A 26,661-nucleotide genomic window follows, 5' to 3' on the forward strand; every position below is an offset into this window, starting at 1 on the left:
AGGGAAGACGGAGAGAGGGGAGAGGAAGATAGACACCTGCAGACCTGCTTCACCACCTGTGAAGTGACCCCCCTGCAGGTGGGGAGACGGGGCTCCAACTGGGATCCTTGCACAGGTCCTTGCACTTTGTTCGCATTGTGCACATAACCCAGTGTGCTACTGCCCAGCCCCCCAAATAATGCTTTTTAAAAATTCTTTATTGGAGGATCAATGTTTTACAGTCAACAGTGAAATACAGTAGTTTTTACATGTGTAACATTTCTCATATTTCCATGTTTTCGTTCAGCCCCCACTAGGTTTTCCTCTGCCATTATGTTCCAGGACCTGAACCCTCTCCCGTCCACCCTAGAGTTTTTTACTTTGGTTCACACCAGCTCTAGTCTAGGTTCTGCTTTCTGTTTTCCCTTCTGTTCTTATTTTTCAACTTCTGTCTAGGAGTGAGACCATCCCATATTCTTCCTTTTCTTTCTGTCTGATCTCAACATGATTTGTTCAAGCTCCATCCAAGATAAGGTGAGCAAGGTGAAGTCACCATTTTTAATAGTTGAGTAATATTCCATTGTGTATATAGACCACAACTTTCTCAGCCACTCATCTGTTGTTGGACACCTGGGTTGCTTCCAGGTTTGGGCTATTACAAATTGTGCTGCTAAGAACATATGTGTACACAGATCTTTTTGGATAGGTTTGTTGGGTTCCTTAGGATATATCCCCAGGAGAGGAATTGCAGGGTCATAGGGCAGGTCCATTTCTAGCCTTCTGAGAGTTCTCCAGATTTTTCTCCACAGAGGTTGGACCAATTGTCATTCCCACCAGCAGTGCAGGAGGGTTCCTTTGTCCCCACAACCTCTCCAGCATTTGTTGCTATTTTTCCTGATGTATGTTATTCTCACAGGAGTGAAGTGGTATCTCATTGTTGTCTTTATTTGCATTTCTCTGACAACCAGAGACTTGGAGCATTTTTTCATGTGTTTCGTGGCTTTTGGATCTCTTCTGTAGTGAATATTCTGTCCATTTCCTCCCCCCATTTTTGGATGGGGTTATTTGTTGTCTTGTTGTTGAGATTTGCAAGTTCTTTATATATTCTGGTTATTAGCCTCTTGTCTGATGTATGGCATGTAAAGATCTTCTCCCATTCTATGAGGGTCTCTTGGTTTGGGTAGTAGTTTCTTTAGCTGTGCAGAAGATTTTTAATTTGATGTAGTTCCATAAGTTTATGCTTGCCTTAGTCTTCTTTGTAATTGGATTCATTTCATTGAAGATGTCTTTAAAATTTATGCGGAAAAGAGGAAAAGAGTTCTGCCAATATTTTCCTCTAAGTATCTGATAGTTTGTGGTCTAACATCCAAGTCCTTGATCCACTTGGAATTAATTTTTGTATTTGGTGAAATATAGTGGTCCAGTTTTATTCTCCTGCATGTTTTAACCTATTTTTTTCCAATACCCTTTGTTGAAGAGACCCTGCTTTCCCCATTTAATAGTCTGAGTACCTCTGTCAAAGATTAGATGTCCATAGGTGTGGGGGCTTACTTCTGGGCTCTCAGTTCTATTCCACTGTTCAGTGTGTCTATTCATGTTCCAGTACCAAGCAGTTTTGATGGCAGTGGCTCTGTAATACAATTTGAGATCTGGGGGTGTGATGCCTCCAGTTCTGTTCTTTCTTCTCAAGATTGTTTTGGCAATTCTAGGTCTTTTCTGGTTCCAGATAAACATTTGTTCTATTCTCCTAAAAAACGTGGTTGGGATGTTGATAGGGATAGCATTAAATGTGTAGATGGCTCTGGGTAGTATATTCATTTTGATGATGTTAATTCTTCCAACCCATGAACATGGAATATCTTTCTACTTCTTTGTGTCTTTTTCAATTTCCTTGAGTAATGACTCATAATTTTCAGTATACATGTCTTTTACTCCTTTGGTTAGGTTTACTCCTAGATATTTTATTGTTTTTGTTGCTATAGTAAAAGGAATTGATTTCTGGATTTCAACTTCTTCTAACTTAGTGTTTGCATAGAGGAATGTCACTGAATTTTGAATGTTAATTTTTGTAGCCTGACACCTTACTGTATTGCCTGATGATATCCACAAGCTTCTTGCTGGATTCCTTAGGTTTTTCCATGTATACTATCATGTCATCTGCAAATAAGGAGAGTTTGACTTCTTCTCTTCCAATCTGTATCCCTTTAATTCCTTGCTCCTGTCTGATTGCTATGGCAAGAGCTTCCAACACTATGTTGAATAGTAATGGTGATAGAGGGCAGCCCTGTCTAGTGCCTAATCTGAGGGGAAATGCTACCAGTTTTTCACCATTGAGTATGATGTTGGCTGTAGGTTTGCTATATATAGACTCCACTATCTTCAGGAATTTTCCATCTATTCCCATTTTTTGTAGTGTTTTGATCATAAAGGGATGTTGTATTTTGTCAAAGGCTTTCTCTGCATTTATTGATATGACCATGTGGTTTTTGGTCTTGGTTTTGTTGATGTGATGGATCACGTTGATTGATTTATGTATATTAAACCAACCTTGCATGCCTGGGATAAACCCCACTTGTTCATGATGAACAATGTTTTTAATATACTTCTGTATCCTGCTGGCTAGAATTTTGTTCAATATTTTAGCATCTATGTTCATCAGAGATATTGGTCTGTAGGTAGTTTTCTTTTTTGGTTGTGTCCCTGTCTGCTTTTGGTATCAGAGTAATGTTGGCTTCATAGAAGCTGGCAGGGAGTATTCCAGTGTCTTCAATCTTCTGGAAGACTTTTAAAAGTAGAGGTATTAGTTCTTCTTTGAAGGTTTTGTAGAATTCATTTGTAAAACCATCTGGTCTAGGACTTTTTTTGATAACTGTTTTGATTTCATTAGCTGTAATGGGCCTGTTCATGTTATCTACTTCCTCTTTACTTAGTTTTGGATGTTGGTAGATATCTAGGAAATCGTCCATTTCTTCCAGGTTCTCTAGCTTGGTGGCATACAGTTGTTCATAGAAGCCTCACATGATTGAATTTCTGTGGTGTCTGTTGTGATATCTCCTCTTTCATTTACTATCCCGATTTATTTGGGTCTTCTCCCTTTTTTGTTTTGTGAGTCTGGCTAAAGGTTTGTCGATTTTGTCCACTCTTTCAAAGAAGCAAAATTTACTTTCGTTGATCTTTTGTATGATTTTCTTATTTTCAGTGTTATTTATTTCTGCCCTAACTTTAGTGATTTCTATCCTTTTGTGTGCTTTAGGGTTCCTTTGTTCTTCTTCTTCTAGGTCTTTAAGATGTGCAATCAGGCTGTTTATTTGTGCTTTTCCTTGTTTTCTAATGTGTGCTTGTATGGCTATGAATGTCCCTCTTAAGAGCACTGTTTGAATTCATTTCTTTGTGGAGAGTTAGTACTTTTAGTTAACTTTTTAAAAACAATATATTTTAAAAAATATTTTATTTATTTTCAATTTTATGAGAGAGAGCGAGAGACAGAGACAAAGAGAGAGACAGAAAGCAGAGCACTACTCAACTCTGCCTTATGGTGGTACTGGGAATTGAACCTTCGGACCTCAGAACCTCAGGCATGAAAATCCTTTGCATAACCCCATTACACTGTCTCCCCAGTTCTCTGAGTTAACTTTTTACCTCACCATCTAATTCTGTTGGTGCTGTCTTTGCTCTCCTCAATAGCTTTCCTCAGTAACAGTGAATGAGCCCAGGGGCAGAAATGAATCTGTTCTTCTTGCTCTCATCAGAGAGAAGGGAACCTATGGAATGGTTACTGTGACTTTTGAGGTAAGTTTCCTCTGAAAAGGCTTTGTTTTTATTTCATTTATATTATTTTTATTATGTTATTGAAGGGTTAATTGTACATTATAATTGATAACACATGGGTACAATTTCTCATAGCCCTATGATAGCTGTCTGCCAAATATTTTTCTCTTGATTTTAAATGGCCACACTTTAGAGTTTCTAACAGTTATGTGAACTTTGCTACAGCTGAAAATATCAGCATCCTTTGTATAATGAACCTTAATAAAAATGAAATGAAGATAAGTGATTTTATTTTCTTATACATTTTTTTTTTGCTTAATGTAAAAATGTTTACGTTGCTGTTTGAATATTCTTTTTTTTTCTTTATCAGGGGGATGAATGGTTTACAGTCAATAGTAAAATATAGTAGTTTGTACATGTGTAACATTTCTCAGTTTTCCATGTAACAATTCAGCCCCCTCTAGATCCTCCTCTGCCATCTTGTTCCAAGACCTGAATCCTCCTCCCCACACCAGTCTTTTACTTTGGTGCAATACGCTAACTGCTTTAATATTCTATGGAAACTGAAGCAGTGTTTCATTTTAGATACGAGGAAATAATAATCTAAAAATAGAATAGTATATAACATCAACAGAAACTTTATAATAGATCTTTTTAAGGATGTATTTTTTAAATGATCTGTGTGTCTCTTAGGCTTGTATGAGATGATTTCATTTCCAGTCTTCCTTCAATTACAGTCCCCCCTTTAAAAAATATACTTTGTGGATGATGTTAACAGTAGTCATCCCCAACCGTGGCCGTCCATAGATGTATTGAAAAAGGTAACTATGTGAATGAGGCGCTACTGACCACATCTACATCATTGTGTCACAGTATTGCTGTACTTTATGGGACACATTTAAATTTCCAACTAGTTTTTGTATTTTATAACAGTTTTGCTTCATAAGAGATTATTTTAGAAGATTAAATAACATGGACTTTTCACATGTCATTTTCAGACAGTAGAACATGAGAAAATTCTGATACGTTTCTTTTATGTAGCATATGTAGCATGATTCTTCTGAAAAGATGTATTTATACTCATAAATACCTACCTCATAGGGTCATAATGTTAATTACGGAAAAACAGAATAATGATATGGAGCAGTAATGCATAAAATATGACAAATATTAAATAGCAACTCATAGGTCTGACATGGAAAATTTAATAAACTTAATATTCTATATACTTAGGAAAGTGCTTTTAGGTAAGTTCCTTTTTAATTTTATATATTTCTTTATATCTATGTCTATTAACCAAAACACTGCTCAGCTCTGGCTTACAATGGTCGTGCTGGTGACTGAACCTGGCACTTTAGAGCCTCAGGCATAAAAGTCTTATTGTGTAATCGTTATGCTATCTCTCCCCCCCATTTTTTTTTTTTTTACAAGTTAGGTCCTTACTTATGCATGCTTTCTTCACTCCACGGTAATTCATTCATTCAGATAGAGATGGACAGAGAGGAGAGGAGAGGAGGAAACTCTCCCCCCTCCCTCTCTCTCTAATATCAGAGCCATCCCAGTGCCCTGACACTTTTTTGTGGTGCTGGGACTCAGAGCTGGGCCATGTGCATGTGAAGATAGGCATTCTACCTGGTCAGCTATTCTACTCTTAGATAATAGGTAATATTTTACTAATAACTTAAATAATATTTTACTAATATCATATATGAGAAAAATTGAAAGAGATTGTAAAAGAAAAAAGTTGAAAAAGAAACCTCTGTATATCTGAAATTGGGAGTGTCTCAAACCTTTTTGGGTTTCTTTAGTTAGAACTGACAATTGTAGAGGACTTAATATTGCCATATCCTCTTCTAAGTACTTTATAATGATTACCACTGTAGATAAACGCCTCTCTCAGTTCTCCATCTCCCTTATTCCCTTCTTAATTGTTTAGTCATAATACAATCAGAACTGAACAGATATGCATCCATTTATTTATCATTTATTCATTTCCCTTAAATGTGAGACCTTTGTGGGGAGGGAATTTGTGTTGTTTGCTGCTATGTCCTTAATACTTAAAAGAAGTGAGGCACAGATTACTTAATATATAATTTTTAAATGTATCTTAATTTTAAACAATTTTTAAATTTTCTATTTTAAATTTAATTATTTTTAAAATTTATTTTTATTTTCCCTTTTGTTGCCTTTGTTGTTGTTGATATTGTCACTGTTGGATAGGACAGAGAGAAATGGAGAGGGGAGGGGAAGACAGAGGGGGAGAGAAAGATAGACACCTGCAGACCTGCTTCACCGCCTGTGAAGCGACCCCCCTGCAGTTGGGGAATTGGGGACTTGAACCAGGATCCTGATGCCAGTCTTTGTGCTTTGTGCCACGTGCACTTAACCCACTGTGCTACCACCCAACCCCTTATTAAAAATATTTTAACACAAGAGAAACACACAGAGAAAGATAACATGACTGGAACCCTGCTCAACTCTGGTCTATGATGGTGTTGGGGATTAAACCTGGGACCTTGGAGCCTTAGGCATGAAAATCTTTTTTGTTTGTTGTCATTATGTTGTCTCCACACCCCCAGTTTTTTAAATATTTACTTATTTATTTGATATAGACATCCAGCATTTGAGAGGAAGGGGAGATAGAGAGAGGAGATAGACACCTGCAGCGCTGCTTCAACCCTTGTGAAGCTTTCCCCCTGCAGGTAGGGATTGGGGGCTTGAACCCAGGTCCTTGCGCACTATAACATGTGCGCTCAACCGGGTGTGCCACCACCTGAACCCTAGTTTTTTTTTTTAAGGAACAAAAATAAAGAAAAAAGTTATTTGGGGCCAGGTAGTGGTGCACCTCGTTGAATGCACATGCTACAGTGTAGGTGTCTCTCTGTCTTTCTTCTCTCCCCCTCCCCTCTTGATTTCTGGCTGTCTATCCAATAAACAAAGATAATTAAAAAAATTAAAAGAAAAAAGTTATTTTATATTTGCAATGAGGAGACATTAAATAGGTAAGATAACCTTAAATAGATAAAATATTTCTAAAAAGTTATTTTATTAATAAATTTACTTTATATTATTTGAGAGAGGAGAGAGAGAAAGAGAGAGAGAGGAAAGGATACAGAGGGAAAGATACAGAAAGAGGTCAGAGTACTGTTCAGCTTTTGTTTATGGTGTTGCTGGGAATTGAACCCCAGGGCCTCAGGCATGAAAATCTTCTGTATAACCATTACACTGTCTCATTAGACTCATTCTAAAGATGAGGGAAATGCTTACAGAGTTGTTCAATAGTGTGTCAGACTACGTATTCATCGATGGAAGTGGCATTTACTTCCATTCTTTGTGAGCATTTACTGATCTTTACATACTTCCCCTTCAAAAGCCAGTTTTGTGTCCTGATGTAATAATAATTGTTGAGAAAAAAGAAGCCTCCTAGAGTCCATGTAATTTAATGCATTTATATGATTACATAACAGGCTTTGGCTCTTTAATTAGATCAGACATTTCATATTCCTAAGGGAGGATCTATAGGTCAGTATAATTCTTACTGCAAAACATTTTATAATTAGTTTTTCATATTTTTGTCAACTAACAGCACGATACTATTTCTTCATGTGAAAATATTTTTTATATGTGAAATATTTTGTATTAAGCAATGGTGCTATATGTTTCTTTTTTAGGTGGGGGGTGGCCCAAATCCACCTGAAGAAGATTTGAATCCAATTGTAGGAAATGTTACCTTTCCCCCTGGCAAAGCATCGATAATTTATAAATTGACAGTGCTTGATGACGAGGTGGGATAATGCAAAATGCCTGAATGGGTCAAGGACTCTGTCTGTATTACAGATATGTTAGAGAATGTAATATCAAGTATTCACTTGCCTTCAGTATTTGATAGGATTCCTGATCCCAGTTCTATGTGAAGTTAATGTATTGTGGCCAGTCACACTTTAGCTATAACCAGTGGTTTGTATCTTATATCCCAACTATATTTGGAATATCTTCTTATTGCTTATTTTACTTAAACTGTATGTCTACAAGGTGATATTCCTGAATATAATTTGTAACCACTACAATACAAAAATTTATCTGTTTTGTAAGCTCAGATTTTGTTTTGAGTACAGTACTTTCTAGGACTTTCACAGTACTTTCTAGTGTGTTACTGTGGAAGTAAAGAAAATTCCACTGCTATTTATAGTATTTGCATATTTTAAATGTCATTCATACTAGTGATTTCACCTTTTTCACATTTGACATGGATACTAGCAAGTACTGGTATTTATGACTGAACTAGTTTAACTTCTAAGAAAGAATAAATCTGAACAATAAGGTACAAGATGCTCATCATGAGTTAAATAAAAAACCCACGACTTTTAGTTCAATAACATAACATTTCCAAGGAAAATAGAGGAAAAGATAAGAATTTATAGCTTCCCGTATACCTTCTTAAGAAAAACCATGAAACAAATTTCTTAAAATTCTCAAGTGGAAAAAAATGAGTTAGATGATATTATTATAAACACACACACACACACACACACACACACACACACACAATGAATACTGAACATTAAGTAGCTTAACTAGTACATTTGATTCTGGGTGCTTTAAAAAATTATTATTCAAATAAAAAAGTCTTTGGTTTTAATTCCCTATACATTGAATAGTTTTTAATTTGGGGGAAATGATTAAGTGCACATTTTAAACTGTAGATTTAAAAGATATTTTGAGTTTCTAATGTATTTTTATTTTTTCCTCTTCTCTCTTTTTTTTTTTTTCCACCAGTGTTATTGCTGGGCCTTGGTGCCTATATTATGAATCCCCAGAAGCCATTTTCTTTCCCTCCTCTGCACCATTTTATTTGATAGGACAGAGAGAAATTGAAGAAGGGAGTGGGAGATAGAAAGGGATAGAGAAAGATTGAAGACCTGCTTCACCTCTGAATTGTTCCCCCTGCATGTGGGGAGCAGGGGCTCAAACCCAAACCCTGATCCTTGCACATGATAACATGTGCTTCACTGGGTAATCCTCTGTCCACTGCCTCTTTTCTTCTCTTTTCTTCTCTTTTCTCCTCTCTTCTCCTCTCCTCTCCTCTCCTCTCCTCTTCTCTCTTCTCCTCTCTTCTCTCTTCTCCTCTCTTCTCCTCTCTTCTCCTCTCTTCTCCTGTCCTCTCCTCTCCTCTCCTCTCCTCTCCTCTCCTCTCCTCTCCTCTCCTCTCCTCTCCTCTCCTCTCCTCTCCTCTCCTCTCCTCTCCTCTCCTCTCCTCTCCTCTCCTCTCCTCTTCTCTCCTCTTCTCTTCTCTTCTCTTTTCTTCTTTTAAAAATTGCCCTTATAGTTATGGTTATCACTGGGGTTTAGTGCCTGCATGACCTCCTCGTCCTCCTCCTTCTCCTCCTTCTCCTCCTCCTTCTTCTTCTCCTTCTTCTTCTCCTCCTTCTTCTTTTCCATCTTCTCCTCCTTCTCCTCTTCCTCCTCCTTCTTCTTTTTTTCTTTTTTTATTTTGATAGGACAGAGAGAAATTGAGGGGATGGATAGAGAAGAAGAGAGATACCTGCAACACTGCTTTTGGGAACCAGGGGTTTGAACCTGGGTCCTTGTGCATGGAAACATGTGCCCAACTTGTGCTACTGTCCACCCCCTCTAATGTATCTGGAGGTGATGACTATAATTAATAATCATAGAGTATTGGGACTGGTAAGTCACTAGGTAAAGCCCATATCTTACCATCTTTGATGCCTTAGAGTTAAGTTGAGCATAGTGGGCTGTACCAAGGAGCTCCATGATTGGTGTTGTAACATCTCTCTTCTCTCTTGTTTATTTCTATCTCATTCTCTTTAAGTAAAAAGAATGAAGAACATTGGACCCAGACCCCTTTAGCAATATCATATATGCATGAGACACTGAATTCATTCTCTGGCATCACCTAAAAAAATGCAGTGCTGTGTACTTGAAAGTTTCTGAGTTACTATGAAATGCTTTGACTGCACACATACACAAGAGTAACTGTGAGATAATGAATGTATTAATTATCCTGATCTTGGTAGTTATTCCAGTGTTTTAATATACAACTCATCCAGTTGCACAGTGTAAATATTTTGTTATACTATTTCCCAATGAAGTTGAGGGAAAAATTTTTTAATCAGATTATAATTTTTCTTTTGGTAAAAATCGTTTGGCAATTTATATTGCTATTGATGGAGGTCAAATATGTATTTTTTTCCAATTTCTTTCACAAATAGAGTTTTATTAGTACAGGAAAAAATTTTTTATATTATCTTTCAAAATTTATTTATTTACTTTTAAATATTCCCTTTTGTTGCCCTTGTTGTTTTATTGTTGTAGTTATTATTGTTGTTATTGATGTCATTGTTGTTGGATAGGACAGAGAGACATGGAGAGATGAGGGGAGAGAGAGAAGGTGAGAGAAAGATACACACCGCAGACCTGCTTCACAGCTTGTGAAGCGACTCCCCTGCAGGTGGGGAGCTGGGGGCTTAAACTGGGATCCTTACACAGGTCCTTGTGCTTTGTGCCACCTGCGCTTAACCTGCTGAGCCACTGCCCAACTCCCAAACTTACTTTTTAAATGAGAAAGATACAGAGATAAAGATACACACACAGAGAGACCAGAGTACTATTCAGATCTGGCTTATGCTGCAACTGGGGATTAAACCTGGTTGAGGGCACATGTTACAATGATCAAGGACCTGGATTCAAGGCCCTCCGGCTCCCACCTGCAGGGGGGAAAGCTTCACAAGTGGTGAAAAGTGCTGCAGGTGTTTCTCTGTCTCTCTCCTCCCCATGTCCTCTCAATTTCTTTCTGTCTCTATCCAATATATAAATAAAGATAGTAAAAAAAATTTTAAAATCCTAGCTTAAAAATCTTAATACTGTTGACATTTGATCTGGTAATTCAGAAAGGTATATATTCCATTTTGGAAATCACCTGCTTAGTGTCATGTATTTAACTCCTGACTTGGAGATTTATAGATAGAAATAAGGACAATTCATGGGGCTGAAAATTGGATGTGATTCTTAAATTTTTAATTAATTAATTTTTATTAACTTTATTTATTGGATAGAGACAGCCAGAAATCTAGAGAGAAGGGGTGACAGAGAAGGAGAGAGACAGAGAGACAGCTGCAGCTCTGCTTCACCACTCTCAAAGTTTTCCTCCTACAGGTGGGGACCAGGGGCTTGAACCCGGGTCTTTGCACACTGTAATATGTGCACTTAACCAGGTGTGTCACCATCTGATTCCGTGATTCTTGAATTTTATTAAACCTTGAATAGTGCTTCGGACCATACCAACTTGATAAGACTAATAAGTATTGATGCCCTTTTTTTTTTTAAATAAAAAGGAAACATTGACAAAACCATAGGATAAGAGGGGTACAACTCCACACAATTCCCACCATCAGAACTCTGTATCCCATCCCCTCCCCTGATAGCTTCACTATTCTCTATCCCTCTGGGAGTATGGACCCAAGGTCATTGTGGGATGCAGAAGGTGGAAGGTCTGGCTTCTGTAATTGCTTCCCCACTGAACATGGGCGTTGACAATTCGATCCATATTCCCAGTCTGTCTCTCTCTTTCCCTAGTGGGGAAGGGCTCTGGGGAAGCGGAGCTCCAGGACACATTGATGGGGTCGTCTGTCCAGGGAAGTCTGGTTGGCATCATGCTAGCATCTGGAACCTGGTGGCTGAAAATAGAGTTAACATACAAAGCCAAACAAATTGTTGACCAATCATGGACCTAAAGGCTGGAATAGTGCAGATGAAGAGTTGGGTCCTCCATTTTGTAGATAGCTAGTAGGTATATTTTAGTTATATTCCAAAGGGCCTGTTTGATGCCCATTTTTATTGTCAGGTTCTGTAAATTATCTAAAAATTGATTACAGTTGATAGACACTATACTCATGGCTCATAATTTGTCCAGGTGTTGCTTTTTTGAAAATTCTGTATCTAAGATACATTATTTGTCTTTGGAAAATATTTTAACAAATAAACACTGAAAAGTATCTCTATTTGTTCTCTTAACTTAATACTTTAATTTTATGTAATTGTATTGGAACATAATAATTTTTTATACTTTTTTTCCTACCACCCCCCATTTTTGGCATTGATGCTTTGCCACTATTTCTATTTCCTTGACAGATCCCAGAAAATGATGAACTGTTTTTGATTCAATTGAAAAGTGTAGAAGGAGGAGCTGAGATTAATACAAGTCGGAACTCAGTTGAGATTATCATTAAGAAAAACGATAGCCCTGTGAGATTCAGTCAGAGTATTTATCTGGTGCCTGAGGAAGACCTTGTTCTCAACATCCCAGTGTTCCGTGGGAAAGATGACCATGGAGATATTATTGGATCTGAGGAATGCGAAGTTTCCATCAGCTATATTATTCTAACTGGGAACTCAACGGTGCACGCTCAGCAGAATTTAGACTTCATTGATCTTCAGCCAAATACAACTATCGTTTTTCCACCTTTTGTTTATGAATCACATCTGAAATTTCAAATAGTTGATGATGCTATTCCAGAGATTGCTGAGCCATTTCAAGTTGTGTTACTAAAAGAGACCTTACAGGGAGATGCTGTTCTATCAGGTCCTTCTGTGGTACAAGTCATCATTAAACCAAATGACAAACCTTATGGAGTTCTCTCCTTCAACAGCATCTTGTTTGAGAAGAAAGTTATAATCGATGAAGATGCAACAACAAGGTATGGTTTCTTTCTTTCTTTCTTTCTTTTTTTCTTTTTTGCCTCCAGGGTTATTGCTGAGGCTTGGTGCCTGCACCATGAATCCACTGCTCCTGGAGGCCATTTTTCCTCTTTTGTTACCCTGGTTGTTTTTATTGTTGTGGTTATTATTATTGTTGCTATTGATGTCGTCGTTGTTGGATAGGACAGAGAGAAATGGAGTGAGGAGGGAAAGGCAGAGAGGGGAAGAGGAAGATAGACACCTGCAGACCTGCTTCACCGCCTTCACAGCAGGTGGGGAGCTGGGGGCTCGAACTGGGATCCTTAAGGTGGTTCTTGTGCTTTGCGCCACGTGCGCTTAACCCACTGTGCTACCGCCCGACCCCTGGTTTGGTTTATTTTAAACCTCTTGCTACAGTTCCTCTAATACATTGTGTTAAGATGTAATAGTTGTGGTGTTCGTTGAATATGTGCCATTTTCTCTACCATGATCTCACTGTTTTTTTTTTCTTTCTTATTTTGGAGATAATTTAAATATTTGAGTGCATTCATATGCTGGTAATTTCCTAGGGCACATTCACAAATTTGTCCTCAATATTAAAAACTAATTCTTTTTTTTTTAAATTTCTTTATTAGGGAATTAATGGTTTAAAGTTGACAGTAAAATACAATAGTTAAAACCTAATTCTTTATGATGTAGATTCTGCTTTTACTAGTGTCTGATGGTCAACTTGATACTGAAAAAGCCAATAAAAAATCGAATATTCTATGTGACCTTACTTATTTCTTTTAAAATTTTCTAGATTTGAAGAGATTACAGTGGTTAGAAATGGTGGTACCCATGGGAATGTTTCTGTGAACTGGGTATTGACACGGAATAGCAGTGACTCTTCGCCAGTTACAGAAGATATCCAACCAAGTTCTGGGCTTCTTCAGTTTGCACAAGGGCAGATGTTGGCATCCATTCCTCTTACAGTTGTCAGTGATGATATTCCCGAAGAGGCAGAAGCTTATCTACTTCAGATTCTGCCTCATACAATACGAGGAGGTGCAGAAGTGAGCGATCCTGCAGAGGTAGATCTCTCTCTCTCTCTCTCTTTTTTCTTTTTAGTTTTGATAAAGGGTAAAAGATAGAGAGAGAGCACTAGTGAATGAGAGAGAGAAATAGAGAGAGACACCTACCTACAGCAGTGTTCCAGTGCTTATGAAGCTTGCCGCTGGGAAAAAGGACTTGAATATGCGTCCTTGCGCATGATTAAGTGTATACTCTCCTGATTGTGCCACCATCAGCCCCCTATAGTTCTTGTGACTTTTTCGTGTGTGTTAACACTTGGTGCTGTAGAAGTGCCAATATTATTTGGCCACATAAGATGCACTCACTTGATGTGGCATGAAGAGCACTAATTTTGGAAATGACAGTGTCCTTAGCTTAAAATAGTCTTTCTGTTAAGAGTTTGTGAAACATGCAAATTCCCAGTTAAAGTAGTCTCATAAATCAGCCTTTCTGCAATAACATGCTATGGAACAAGAAGAAAAATGGAAATTTTATAAGATGAAAATTAAGAAAATCATCCAATCTAGTTTTAATTCATCCTTTACATATAAGATGTGATTATTTAAGGACATGATATGAGTAGATAGTCCTATAAAGAATAGACACACATGGCCCACAGACATATGCGGAAATGCTCTAATTACTCATCATGAGAGAAATGCAAGTTAAAAGCACACTGAGATTCCACCTCACACCCGTGGGAATAGTCTCCCAACAATAAAACAAGAGCAGATAAGTGTTGGAGAGGATGTGGAGGGAGGAAGTTACTACACTGCTGGTGGGAGTGGAAATTGGTACAGCCATTAAGGAAACAGAATGGAGAATCTGAAAACAAATTTAAATGGAATTGGCTTGTGATCCAGCAATTTCCATTCCTAGGTATTTACCCAAAAGATATTATAACACTGAATCGAAGGTATATATACAGTCCCATGTTCACAGTGGCTTTATTCACAATAGCAAAAACTTGGAAACAGTCCAAATGACCTTCAACAGATGACTTGATAAAAAAGTTATGGGACATATACTCAATGGATTATTATTCAGCAATAAAAAAGGTGATATTATGCTTAGTGAAGCAAGTAAGGAGGTGAAGGACAAGTACAGAATGGTTTCACTCATATGCATAATATAGAGATTGAACATAACGAATGTGGAAAAAAAAGTCAACCTCTATTTAATACTTGGAGAAATTTAGTGGTTACCTATGTGGATGGAGATGGGGACACAGATCTTTGGTGACAAGCGTGGTAGAAAAAAATAGACTATATTGTAAACCATTACTCAGTAAAGCTCTAAAGCTCAAAAAATACGTGCTATGTAAATAAACATAGAAAGTCAGACTAGCCAAGAAGAGCAACTAGTTGATAATCTCAGATGTGCTAACTCTGCACTTTAATAGTTTCTACCTGTCCCTGCAGCTTTTGTTTTACATTCAGGATAGTGATGATGTTTATGGCCTATTAAGTTTTTTTCCAATGGAAAATCAGAAGATTGAAAGCAGTCCTGGTGAACGGCATTTGTCCTTGAGCATTACAAGACTGGGAGGAACTAAAGGAGATGTGAAGATGTCTTATTCTGCACTTTATATTCCTGCTGGACCTGTGAATCCCTTGCGAATGAAAGAAGGCATCTTAAATATATCCAGGAAAAATAGCCTCATTTTTCCAGAACAAAAAACTCTGGTCACTATAAAACTACCAATAAGAAACGATGCATTTCTTCAGAATGGTGCCTGCTTCCTAATTCAGGTGCTTTAATAATTAAAATGATCTCACTGCGGTTAAACTGCAATGCACTTAACTGTTATTTTGTTCTCTTTTTTAGTTTTAATTTTTATTTACTAGAAGCTATTTAGTGCATCTAAAGAGACACTGCTTCTAGGGCCAGTACAGATGAATAAAGATTGTGTCTAGTGTTCCTATTTTAACCATATAATAAAAACACACACATCATAAAATGCAAATAAGAATAATTAAAACATTTTAAACTATTACCTTTATTTATTGGGTAGAGACAGTCAGAAATCGAGAGGAAATGGAGAGGCAGAGAGACACCTGTAGCTCTGTTAGTGGGGGAGGGCCAGGGCAAAGAGAAAGATCATCTACTCTTTTGAATTGATTTGGGAAAACGTCACATATAAGTATGGTTTTTGAAGGATAAATGTATTTTCTTTTCATGAAAAAGACTATAGGGAAGGCATCCCAGAAATTTAAAAAAAATCTTTAAATTCTGATACGGTGTATACTTCTGACTAGGAGGATAACTGCTTTCTGAACGACTCTTGGCGTTCCTCTTGGAGGGATGGGCCAGTTTGGTGCTGCACTCAGTTGTCCATTTTCTCCTGTGGCTTGTGGAAGGCTGTGGTGAGATTTCTGGCCAGGTGGTAGGGGATCTAGGCATAAGCAATGGAAAGGGCTAGTGGTCGAGCCCTGTTGAGTGACAAGTTTCCACAACTAGAATGTGCCTCAAGAACACATGTAAAGATAAATTTAGGAACGTAAGAGACACGTCGCAAATTTGGCCGTACACAGAACGTGTCTTACTTTTCAGTGTTGATTTTATTAATGGGACAATGCATACTAATTTCAGCAGTTTGTGTGTGTATAAGAGAGCCTTTCCCAAACTCAGAAGTTCTCAAGAGTCTCTGGGAGATAATTTGTTGAATGTTAAATCCAACACAAGTTTATCCATCTACCTAGCACCTCAGAGTAATGACAAATCTCTGCACTTCAATAGTTTGTGTGAAGGAGGAGACTTTTAGTGTGGAATGGACATTATTCATAATAGAAGTCACCCCTCAAAGAATCCTCCCCTTTACCATATTATTGTCTTCTAAATCTTGGGGTGGTGGCAGGTAGGACTGGAGAACTGGGAACCTGCATTCTCTCCTCTAGCTCTATTTCTCCTACCTTCTAGGGACCGTAGCTCTACCCTAATAAATCTAGTCACTGGTGTTTTGTTTCAAATGGAGTTTCTCAATGTTAGGAAGCTTTTTTGTGGTTTGTTTTTTGATGTCAGTGATCGTTTTGGAATTTTCATAACTTTTTCTCAATGGAGAGAATCCATGTGTATGACATTTAAAACAATTTATAAGAAGGCAACATTAATAAAACCATAGGATAAGAGAGGTACAGCTTCACATAGTTCCCACCACAAGATCTCTGTATCCCATCCCCTCCCCTGAGAGCTTTCGTATTCTTTATCCCTCTGGGAGTATGGACCCAAGGTCATTGTAGGATGCAGAAGGTGGAAGGTCTGGCTTCTGTAATTGCTTCCCCGCTGAACATGGGCGTTAACTGGTTGATCCATACTCCCATCCTGTTTCTCTCTTTCTCTAGTGGGGTAGGGCTCTGGGGAAGTGAAGCTAGGACACATTGGTGGGGTTGTCTGTCCAGGGAAGTCTGGTTGGCATCATGGTAGTATCTGGAACCTGGTGGCTGAAAAGAGAGTTAACATACAAAGCCAAACAAATTGTTGAACCATTATGGACCTGAAGGTCGAATAGTGCAGATGAAGTGTTGGGGGATACTTACTGCAGACTATTGTGTACTTCTGCTTTCAGGTATATATTTTGCCCTAATTTATGGATACGTGTGAACATATGCTCTATCTCAGGGGACCTGGTCTATATCTAGGTTTTGGGACTTTGTTAGGAAGGGAACCACCTGGAATGGAATTAGAGAATACTATGAAAGGAAAGGTCTCACCTGAGTAATGAAGCTAAAGGGTTGTCATTCCACACCTGAAGTCTCTGGACACAGTCTGAAGTGAAGCATGCTGGGGTGGCACTCACTGCGTTGATTAGGTTGTGATCGGCAGATGCAATATTATTTGATATGAATTGAGAGAAGCATACAGGAAAGTGTGCCCCCCACCCTAAGGTTCCAGGACTGGGGGGAAATATAGGCTCTATAGTGGAAATGTGAGGTTCCTGCTGAATTTGACTGGTCTTGAACCCAGAGTACGTTTTGCAACCTTGTGAGATGATGGAGCCCATATTAGATGAGAGAAAACTTTGCTGCTGGTCTTGTTTATCAATTGCAAGGACACATTGGTGAGCTCATCTGCCCAGGGAAGTCAGGATAATATCATGGTAGCATCTGCAACTTGCCAATTTCTTAGTAACTTTATCCATATTTACTTTCAGATCATCCCATGTTCTTAAAACTTTTTGAAAATTTCTATTTTTGTTTTTTAATTATAGTTGGAAACTGTGGAGTTGGTGAACATAGTTCCTTCCATTCCTCCGATAAGTCCTCGGTTTGGGAACATACGAAATATTTCTTTAGTGGTTACTCCGGAGATTGCAAATGGTGAAATTGGATTTGTTAGCAATCTTTCCATTGTTGTGCAGGAACCAGAAGATTCTGCTACGGATGTGGTAAGCTTTCTTTATGCGCTGTAATGAGTTTGTGAAAATGCATAGACACTGTAGTATATAGAGTTAATGTATCTTGAAAAACACCAGGAAGTAATTTGACATGGTAACTGATGAGGGAGTGGTAGTTGTCTTTTGCCACAGTTTATATGATACAATTAGAATTGTTTACAGTGCCAGTAGGATGTTTTGATGGGTCTACTTTTATATCATCTTATGACATCTGTAAATGTGTTAGCCAAATATGCATTTCTTTGCTTTACTGATAGTTAAGTAAAACAATAGAAAGAAGTAGAAAATCTATTTTTTTCCAGATAAAATGTACACACACACACACACACACACACACGTAAAACTAAGATACTAAAACTCATCCATTATGTCCTTAATGAGTGGGCTACATGTATTCGTTTATCTTCTAAAGTTGTAAATTTATTTTTTCATAAACTACCCTTGAAGGAATTGTAGAGGAAGTTTTGAGCCCCTTGAAATTGCTTTCCTTCTCTATTGAGAAACTGTAAAAAGAGTAGGAGTGTTCCCTTGTTTCAGCTTTAGCCTGGATTTGCCTATTCCTTTAGGGTCATTTATGGACCCAGAACTCTGTTACTTTTAATATTCCTGAAGAGTCTTTGCTCAGTTATAACCCTGGTGGCAATAAAAAAAATAAAATAAAGGATGACAGAAAAAAATTTCTTTGCTCACTGATCTTCAGTTCTTAACTTTGCTAGCCAAAACAGCAGAATGCTTAGTGAGGACAATATCATCCATTTTTTTTTTTCAAGAAGGACTTTACTAAAAGGCAGAGTATAGAAAATAGACTTATAGAAGCTGAAAAAGAATAGCATATCTATCACTAAGAACTCATTTAGGGAGTCGGGCGGTAGCGCAGCGGGTTAAGTGCACATGACACAAAGCACAAGGACCAGCATAAGGATTCCGGTTCGAGCCCCTGGCTCAGGGGAGTCGCTTCACAGGTGGTGAAGCAGGTCTGCAGGTGTCTATCTTTCTCTCCCCCTGTCTGTGTTCCCCTCCACTCTCCATTTCTCTCTGTCCTATCCAACAATGACGACATCAATAACAACAGTAATAATAACTACAACAGTAAAACAACAAGGGCAACAAAAGGGAATAAATAATTAAAACATATACAAAAGAACTAATTTATACTTTTTGCTCCAATACATGTCATCTATAGTGATTCCCTTTTATGTAAATTAATGTATTGAACAAAACTATCAAATTCAGCTTATTTCAAAGATACTACAACAGCTTCCATTTATTTATGCAGTGAGGAAATTAGACTGCGAATGTGGGAGTTGAAGTCAGAGAAATTATGTAAATTGTCTAGGGTAACCCAGACCATGATATATATGTTTTCTTTTTCCTCCCTTGTTAGAGTTTCTCTGTTGCAACAATATTCTGCCTTTCCTGGTGGAATTTTTGTCTCGTTTTTCTTATTTCTAGATAGAGGGTGAAAGACGGGGGGAGGGGGAGATAGATAGAGAATGAGAGAGAGAAATTGGAGAGATACATAGTAGGACTGCATCACTGTTCACAAAGCTTCTCCCATGCCTAATTCTACCATATGGTGACCAGGGTTCAACTCCTTATATATTACTTGACTTCAGTCATGATTTTTTTGAGTATCCGGTTGTTTTGGCTGCATTTATTATATTGATAGGAATGTTTATCATTCTTACATTATTTTCTTTCTTTTTATTTATAAAAAGGAAACACTGACAAAACCATAGGATAAGAGGGGTACAATTCCATACAATTCCCACCACCAGAACTCCCTATCCCACCCCTTCCCTTGATAGCCTTCCTATTCTATAAGTCTCTGGGAGTATGGACCCAGGGTCATTATGGGGTACAGAAGAGGGTCTGGCTTCTGTAATTGTTTTCCTGCTGAGCATGGGCATTGACAGGTCGATCCATATTCCCAGCCTGTCTCTCTCTTTCCCTAGTGGGGAAGGGCTCTGGGGATTCGGAGCTCCAGGACACACTGGTGGGGTTGTCTGTCCAGGGAAGTCTGGTTGGCATCGTGGTAGCATCTGGAACCTGGTGGCTGAAAAGAGAGTTAACATATAAAGCCAAATAAATTGTTGATTAATCATGAACCTAAAGGCTGGAATAGTGCAGATGAAGAGTTGGGGCGCCCTCCATTTTGTAGATAGCTAGTAGGCATATTTCAGTTATATTCCAAAGGGCCTGTGGCTATACTCGTTTTTTTTTTTTCCCTGAGCCTGAAATCTGATATGCAGGTAGATCCAAGTTATTGTCTGGGGAGATGATGTCATGGCTGGAAAAAGGACCAGAAAGCTGGATCAGGGAAGAGAGTAGCTCCCAAATATGGGAAAGGTGTATAAATATTGTTGACTGTAAACCCCATCAATTTGATGTGATCTGGGGCCCATATTCAGCTTAGGAGCCTATGTGACCTCTGCATCCCTGTAGATCTGAGCTCACATTCTGTGGTCATGAGTAGGAATGTTCCAAGCTGCCCCACTATCAGGACCCATCTTATTTTATTTTAAAAAGAGATGTACTTGTCTGCTATGAGAGAGAATACACACACATGCACGCACATACATAGGGATATATATATATATATATATATATATATATATATATATATATATACACAGTATGTCTGCACATATGTCAGATTGAGAGACCAGAGCGGGCCTCAGCTCTGGTATAAAGTGTTGATGGAGGATTAAATCTTCAGCCTCTGAGGGTCTCAGGCTTGCAGGTTGATGCTTGAACAGATTAAGCTATCTTCCTGGCCTTTATTATTTTATTTTGACTCCTATATATTTAGAATGCACTTAACATAATGATTTTTTTCAGGTATATTCACAAAAAGTTAATCTTATATAGTTATACTGTAACTGTCAGTTAGTTTTTCATGGAAACTTGGATGGAAATTTATTGTTTAGCAAAGATGTACTTCATTTTTTTGTTTGTTTTGTTTTTGTGCATGATTATTTGACTTTTAAAATGGCTACATCTTACTGAGAAATTTCTCAGGCTAGGTATAATTTGGGAAAGGACAAATTTGTAGGTATGTTTGATTAGCAAAAGCAAAACGAGTTTTATCTAAGATTATTTATATAAAGAGACTTTTGCTCAGCTGTGTTTTTAATGTCCGTTACTATTTTGTCTCTCTGTGTAAAATACATGTTATGTGCATGCAGTACTGAAAAACTTACATAATTGAGAACCTATATTTTAGAAAATACTGTTTTTTTATTTTTTTATATAAGATATGCATTCCCTTACATCGGGATGGAACTGATGGCCAGGCAACTGTCTATTGGAGTTTAAAGGCTTCTGGTTTTAATTCAAAAGCTGTGACCTTGGATGATATAGGTCCCTTTAACGGCTCTGTTGTATTTTTGTCTGGGCAAAGTGACACAACAATCAACATTACTGTCAAAGCTGATGATATACCAGAAATGAATGAGATGCTCACACTTTCTCTAGACAGGTAAGAACCTTTTCTGAAGGGGATTTTGTGTGTTCAAGGTCACTTAAGTCATTTTTCATTTCTGTTAATTTTTTTTAATAGAAAATAAAAATGTTAAGTAAATGTTAATGGTAACCTTTGGACTTTTTAAAAAATTTGTTCATGGCTTTCGGCTAGGCTGTGAATACTGTGGCAGTTAACTTCTACCCTGCTCTTTATGGTGAAGAAGCATCACATAGGGAATTTGTGGAAGATGTCAGATAAATCTTAAGCTTAGGTAACATGTTGCTATCTTTAGTGAAAGTAGACAGCAACATTCTAAATTATTAGGTTCAGCAAACACGCTACTGGCTTCATTTTCAAGAGATGTGAGAATTACAGGTTGCTTCAGCAAATAAAAAGAAAGCATTACTTTTCATATTATCTGAAACCCAGTTTTTACATGGCATATATACATTAAATAACATTTTCATGGGTAAGAGTAATACAAATTTAAGGAACACTTTTCAGTAATAATAATGGCTCACGGCATTTCTCTGAGTTCAGCTTATATTTTTTGTCTCATTTTTTTTTAGTCATTTAGAGAATTCTTTCCAAAAATATCTATTTAATTGTTGTGCATAATCTTTTTTTCTAAAGAAATCAAAGCAAATCTTATGTACTACATACTTCTTTATATTACAGTTGCCACATAATAGAAAGGGCAGTGTGACCTGAAAGCTTTGCTGAATTCATATTTTAGAAGCTATAAGATTCACAGGCCTATCAATGAATATCATTTTGAACAGTAGTAATCACGAGTAGTGATAACTGTATCATTTTACTCCCTGTTCTCTATTTCAATATCATCCCTTTGCCAGTTTTTTAAAGACTTCTTCATAGACCTGATGAACAGGGTTTTAAAAATACTTATATGAAAGAAAAGTTTTTAAAATTTTATTGATTATTGGATAGAGATGGAGAGAAATTGGGGGAGGGTGGTGGAGATAGAGAGGGAGAATGTGAGACACCTCCAGCCTTGCTTCATGATTCGTGAAGCTTTCCTCCTGTAGATGGGGACCAGGGGCTTGAACGTGGGTTCTTCCACGCTGTAATGTGAGCACTTAACTAGTTGCTTCACCACCTGGCCCCGTGAGAGAAAAGTATAGAATGTAGGAGACAGATTTATTGAGTGTCTGCTTTCTTCTTCTCCTCCTCCTCCTCCTCTTCCTCCTCCTCCTCCTTCTCCTTCTTCTCCTCCTCCTCCTCCTTCTCCTTCTTCTCCTCCTCCTCCTTCTCCTCCTCCTCCTTCTCCTCCTCCTCCTCCTTCTCCTCCTCCTCTTTCTCCTCCTCTTCCTCCTCCTTCTCCTTCTTCTCCTCCTCCTCCTCTTTCTCCTCCTCCTCCTCCTTCTCCTCCTCCTCCTTCTCCTCCTCCTCCTCCTTCTCCTCCTCCTCTTTCTCCTCCTCTTCCTCCTCCTTCTCCTTCTTCTCCTCCTCCTCCTCTTTCTCCTCCTCCTCCTCCTTCTCCTCCTCCTCCTTCTCCTCCTCCTCCTCCTTCTCCTCCTCCTCTTTCTCCTCCTCTTCCTCCTCCTTCTCCTTCTTCTCCTCCTCCTCCTCTTTCTCCTCCTCCTCCTCTTTCTCCTCCTCCTCCTCCTTCTCCTCCTCCTCCTTCTCCTCCTCCTCCTCCTTCTCCTCCTCCTCCTCCTTCTCCTCCTCCTCCTCCTTCTCCTTCTTCTCCTTCTCCTCCTCCTCCTTCTTCTTCTTACTTTTAGAGCCACATGCTTGCTCCTTTATGTAAAAGGAAAGCAAGAGAAAACCACAAAACAAGTAAGCAAAATAAAATATCAGAACCAAAATGTAACACACATGTTTTCTAAATGACTTACAGTTTGATAGCTATTTTAGACTAAATCCAGGAAAAGGTACTTTTTTTTTTTTTTTTTTTTTGCCTCCAGGGTTATTGCTGGGCTTGGTGCCTGCACCATGAATCCACCGCTCCTGGAGACTATTATTTTCCCTTTTGTTGCTCTTGTTTTATCATTGTTGTGGTTATTATTATTGTTGTTATTGATGCCATTGTTGTTGCATAGGACAGAGAGAAATGGAGAGAGGAGGGGAAGACAGAGGTGGGAGAGAAAGACACCTGCAGACCTGCTTCACCACTTGTGAAGCGACCCCCCCTGCAGGTGGGCCACTGGGGGCTTGAACCAGGATCCTTATGCTGGTCCTTGGCTTTGCGCCATGTGTGCTTAACCCGCTGCTCTACCGCCTGACCCCCTATGAAAAGGTACTTTATGTGATAAAAGAAATCAGTGAAATGTACTGAAGTATAAATTAAAATGTGTAATTTATGTCTTTTTTTCATTAGATTTCGCTAGAATGCTTATTAAAATGACAGACAACCTTAAAAAAAAAGAAAGAAAAATGAATAGATATATATCTGTCCATAGAAGCTTATTAGCTCAGCTGAATTTCTTTTAGTTTAAAGCATGATTTAAATTATGCCTTTGTAAGTTCATGTGATAGTCAAGTTATTGTTGGTACTTGGTGCCAGTACTGTTAATCCACCCTGCAGCGACCCCTCCCCCCTTTCCTTTCTGGTCAGAGAGAAATTGAGATGGGGGGGGAGAGAGAGAGGGAGAGAGAGAGAGAGACCCCTGCTTCACTGCCTGTGAAGCTCTCTTCCTGCAGATGAGGAGTGGAGGCTCAAACTGGGATCCTTGCATGATAAGGGATATACTCAGCCAGGTGCATCACAGCCCCGCCTCTACGTGATTACTCAAAAATAGTCACTTTTGGGACCGGGCCATGACACACTTGCTTGAGAACATGTGTTACAGTGTACAAGGACCCAGGTTCGAGCCCTCAGTCCCCACCTGTAGGGGGAAGCTTCATGAGTGGTGAAGCAGGGCTGCAGGTATCTCTCTGTTTCTCTGTCTCTCTCCCTATCTTCCCCTTTCCTCTCGATTTCTGAAAGTCTCTATCCAATAATAAATACAGATAATAAAAAAATTCATAAAAAGTAACCAACGTTAAAAAAATAGTCACTTTTAACCTTCTTATATAAACCTTTGAACATAATTAAATGTCACTTTATTTTTTTTTCTTCTCTTGCCTATGGGTAAAATGATGCACAAAGAAGCACAAATAATAGAGAATTTGAGAGGCTTTTGATTCCTCTCCTTTAAAATTATTATTGATTTACTAAAATTATTCATCATTCATTATTTATTTATTGAAATTATTATCTAAATATATAAGTGAATATAAGCATAAACACAGATATTAAATATAAATATTTAAAACTTTTTGATTCATTAGTACATATGTGGATTTTCTCAATTATGCATTGATAAAAACGAACACATCACACATTCATTAGTATATATCACATTAAATAAATGTGAAAATAAATTGAGTTTAAAATTATACATATTTTGTCAACACCTCAATTTTGTAAAAATTTAACAGTGAAGAAAATGAATGCTAGTAATTGTGGTTATAGTAAATTAGAAGATCACAGAAAAATTAATTCTTTATTGTGATATTTTGTAATTTCCCTTTAATGTCAAATTCAGATGATGATTCTCTGCGTTTCTGTAAATACAGTGTCATGTTATTTGACGGTGCAAGTGGAAACTCCAGGGTTAGGTATTTTGGCATGTGCTTCTCAGCGCTGCTTGGAGATGCCAGTTCCTTGTGATTTTAAAAAGTGCTTAGGTTTGCCTGGTAGGAAATTGCACTTAAGTAATAGTTTTTAAAATTGAAAGATGTTATTATCAATATATGACTTCTTGAGCATGCAGATGATGAAAGGTTTGTATGTCTTTGCTTAGAGTTTTTATTTTTTAAAGAACAACTGGCGTTGGATCTGAGAATGGAGGCTTTTTTAAAAACCTAATTGAGGCAACTAAGGAACTATCTGTCAGACTGAAATGAGTATACACAGTGCTTGGCAAACTTCAGCAGCTTGGAGTAGACTTGGAAGGGAATGTTTGCAGTGCTTTTGGACACGCCGGCTGGCTGTGGGGTCATAACCTTAAGAGAAAACCGCAGAATCGCGTGTTGATATTTGTTAGTGCGAAGAATCTCATGTGCAGAGTTCCCAGAAAGTGAACATTACTAACCCCTGTGGGAAATAAAACAAAGACTTTCTTTAGCTTTATTTTTTTATCCCGAGACTTAGTCTCTAGCTGTGTTAGTAAGGTTTTAGCAAATGGTTGTCTGTTTCCTTTATTCCTCTCCCACACCTTTTTCTGTGTTGACAGGGTAGAAACTGGAAGGTTTGTCGTGTATTTTGGGTAAGTGTGAAAATAACGCCTTGTTTTTTCATGATGCAGTGTTTTCCTTTGCGAGCCATAGTTTTGCACAAGGCTGTTGTTTCGCATGACCTTGCAGGCCTTGAGAAATTTGCTTGTCCACCTGCCTGCCTGTGCATGCTTTGTGTGGAGTTTCATCTTGTAAGGATGAAGGGAGCTTACGTGAGGTGATTCTTCTTCTTCTTCCTCCTCCTCCTCCTCCTCCTCCTTCCTCTTCTCCTTCTCCTCCTCCTCCTCCTCCTCCTCCTCCTCCTCCTCCTCCTCCTCCTCCTCCTTCTCCTCCTTCTCCTCCTCCTTCTTCTTCTTCCTGTTCCTCTCCCTCTCCCTCTCCCTCTCCCCCCCTCCTCCTCCTCCTCTTCCTCTTCTTTCTTCTCCTCATCCTCTTTTTCTTCTTTTTTTGTCCTGACAGTTCAAAATTGTGAATGCAATTTCAGGTGTATGATAAAAAGTTTGTGAGTTGTTGTAATTAAATGTTTTTAAAGAACTTCAAGTTTTAATGTTCCTTACAGTTTAAATGTAATTAAGGCAACACTCTTTGCTTGTGAAATTTTCACCTGATTTTTTTTTTTTCAGTTTGCTTAACAGAATTAGCAGCTAGGACTCTTTATTTTTCTGTTAGTTTCTGAGTGCATTTAAGAAATTTCTTACCTACATGTTTTTTTAGTAGCATAAAGAAATTTTCAAAATTTTATTTTTTACACAGGGCAGTATATGTTAAGGTTTAAAAATGCATTTTTGGAAATAATTTTTATATTTCATATTCTGATGCTAGCTTTTAGTATGGGTACCTTTGCTATGAACATTATATAGCTGCATTAATAATAGAACAAATAAGTTTCTTAATATTTGGACTGTCTCTTTTGTGGTCATTGGTAAGCTTGTTATTGGTTGTCATATTACCAAAAGCTAGGCTAGGATGTTAATTTATATTTCTAATTACATATGAGTAAATTGTCCTTTCTATTTACTAATAGTGCTTTTGCAGACTGATCATAGAGATTACTTTTTGGTTTAAT

At 38.0% G+C, this 26,661-nt stretch overlaps 1 protein-coding gene across 1 annotated transcript in view; it reads left to right on the forward strand.

Annotated features, from left to right (window-relative positions):
- ADGRV1 (adhesion G protein-coupled receptor V1) overlaps nt 1-26,661 on the forward strand; it is a 561,037-nt gene that overhangs the window by 39,660 nt on the left and 494,716 nt on the right. The window contains exons 5-11 of the mRNA XM_016186350.2: nt 3,664-3,768; nt 7,419-7,532; nt 11,896-12,461; nt 13,244-13,514; nt 14,916-15,245; nt 17,702-17,878; nt 21,145-21,368. Of these exons, the coding sequence (XP_016041836.2) occupies nt 3,664-3,768; nt 7,419-7,532; nt 11,896-12,461; nt 13,244-13,514; nt 14,916-15,245; nt 17,702-17,878; nt 21,145-21,368 (1,787 nt within the window). The remainder of the gene's footprint in view (nt 1-3,663; nt 3,769-7,418; nt 7,533-11,895; nt 12,462-13,243; nt 13,515-14,915; nt 15,246-17,701; nt 17,879-21,144; nt 21,369-26,661) is intronic.

The sequence above is a fragment of the Erinaceus europaeus genome, chromosome 11 (assembly GCF_950295315.1).
Source record: "Erinaceus europaeus chromosome 11, mEriEur2.1, whole genome shotgun sequence".
Taxonomy (NCBI): Eukaryota; Metazoa; Chordata; class Mammalia; order Eulipotyphla; family Erinaceidae; genus Erinaceus; species Erinaceus europaeus.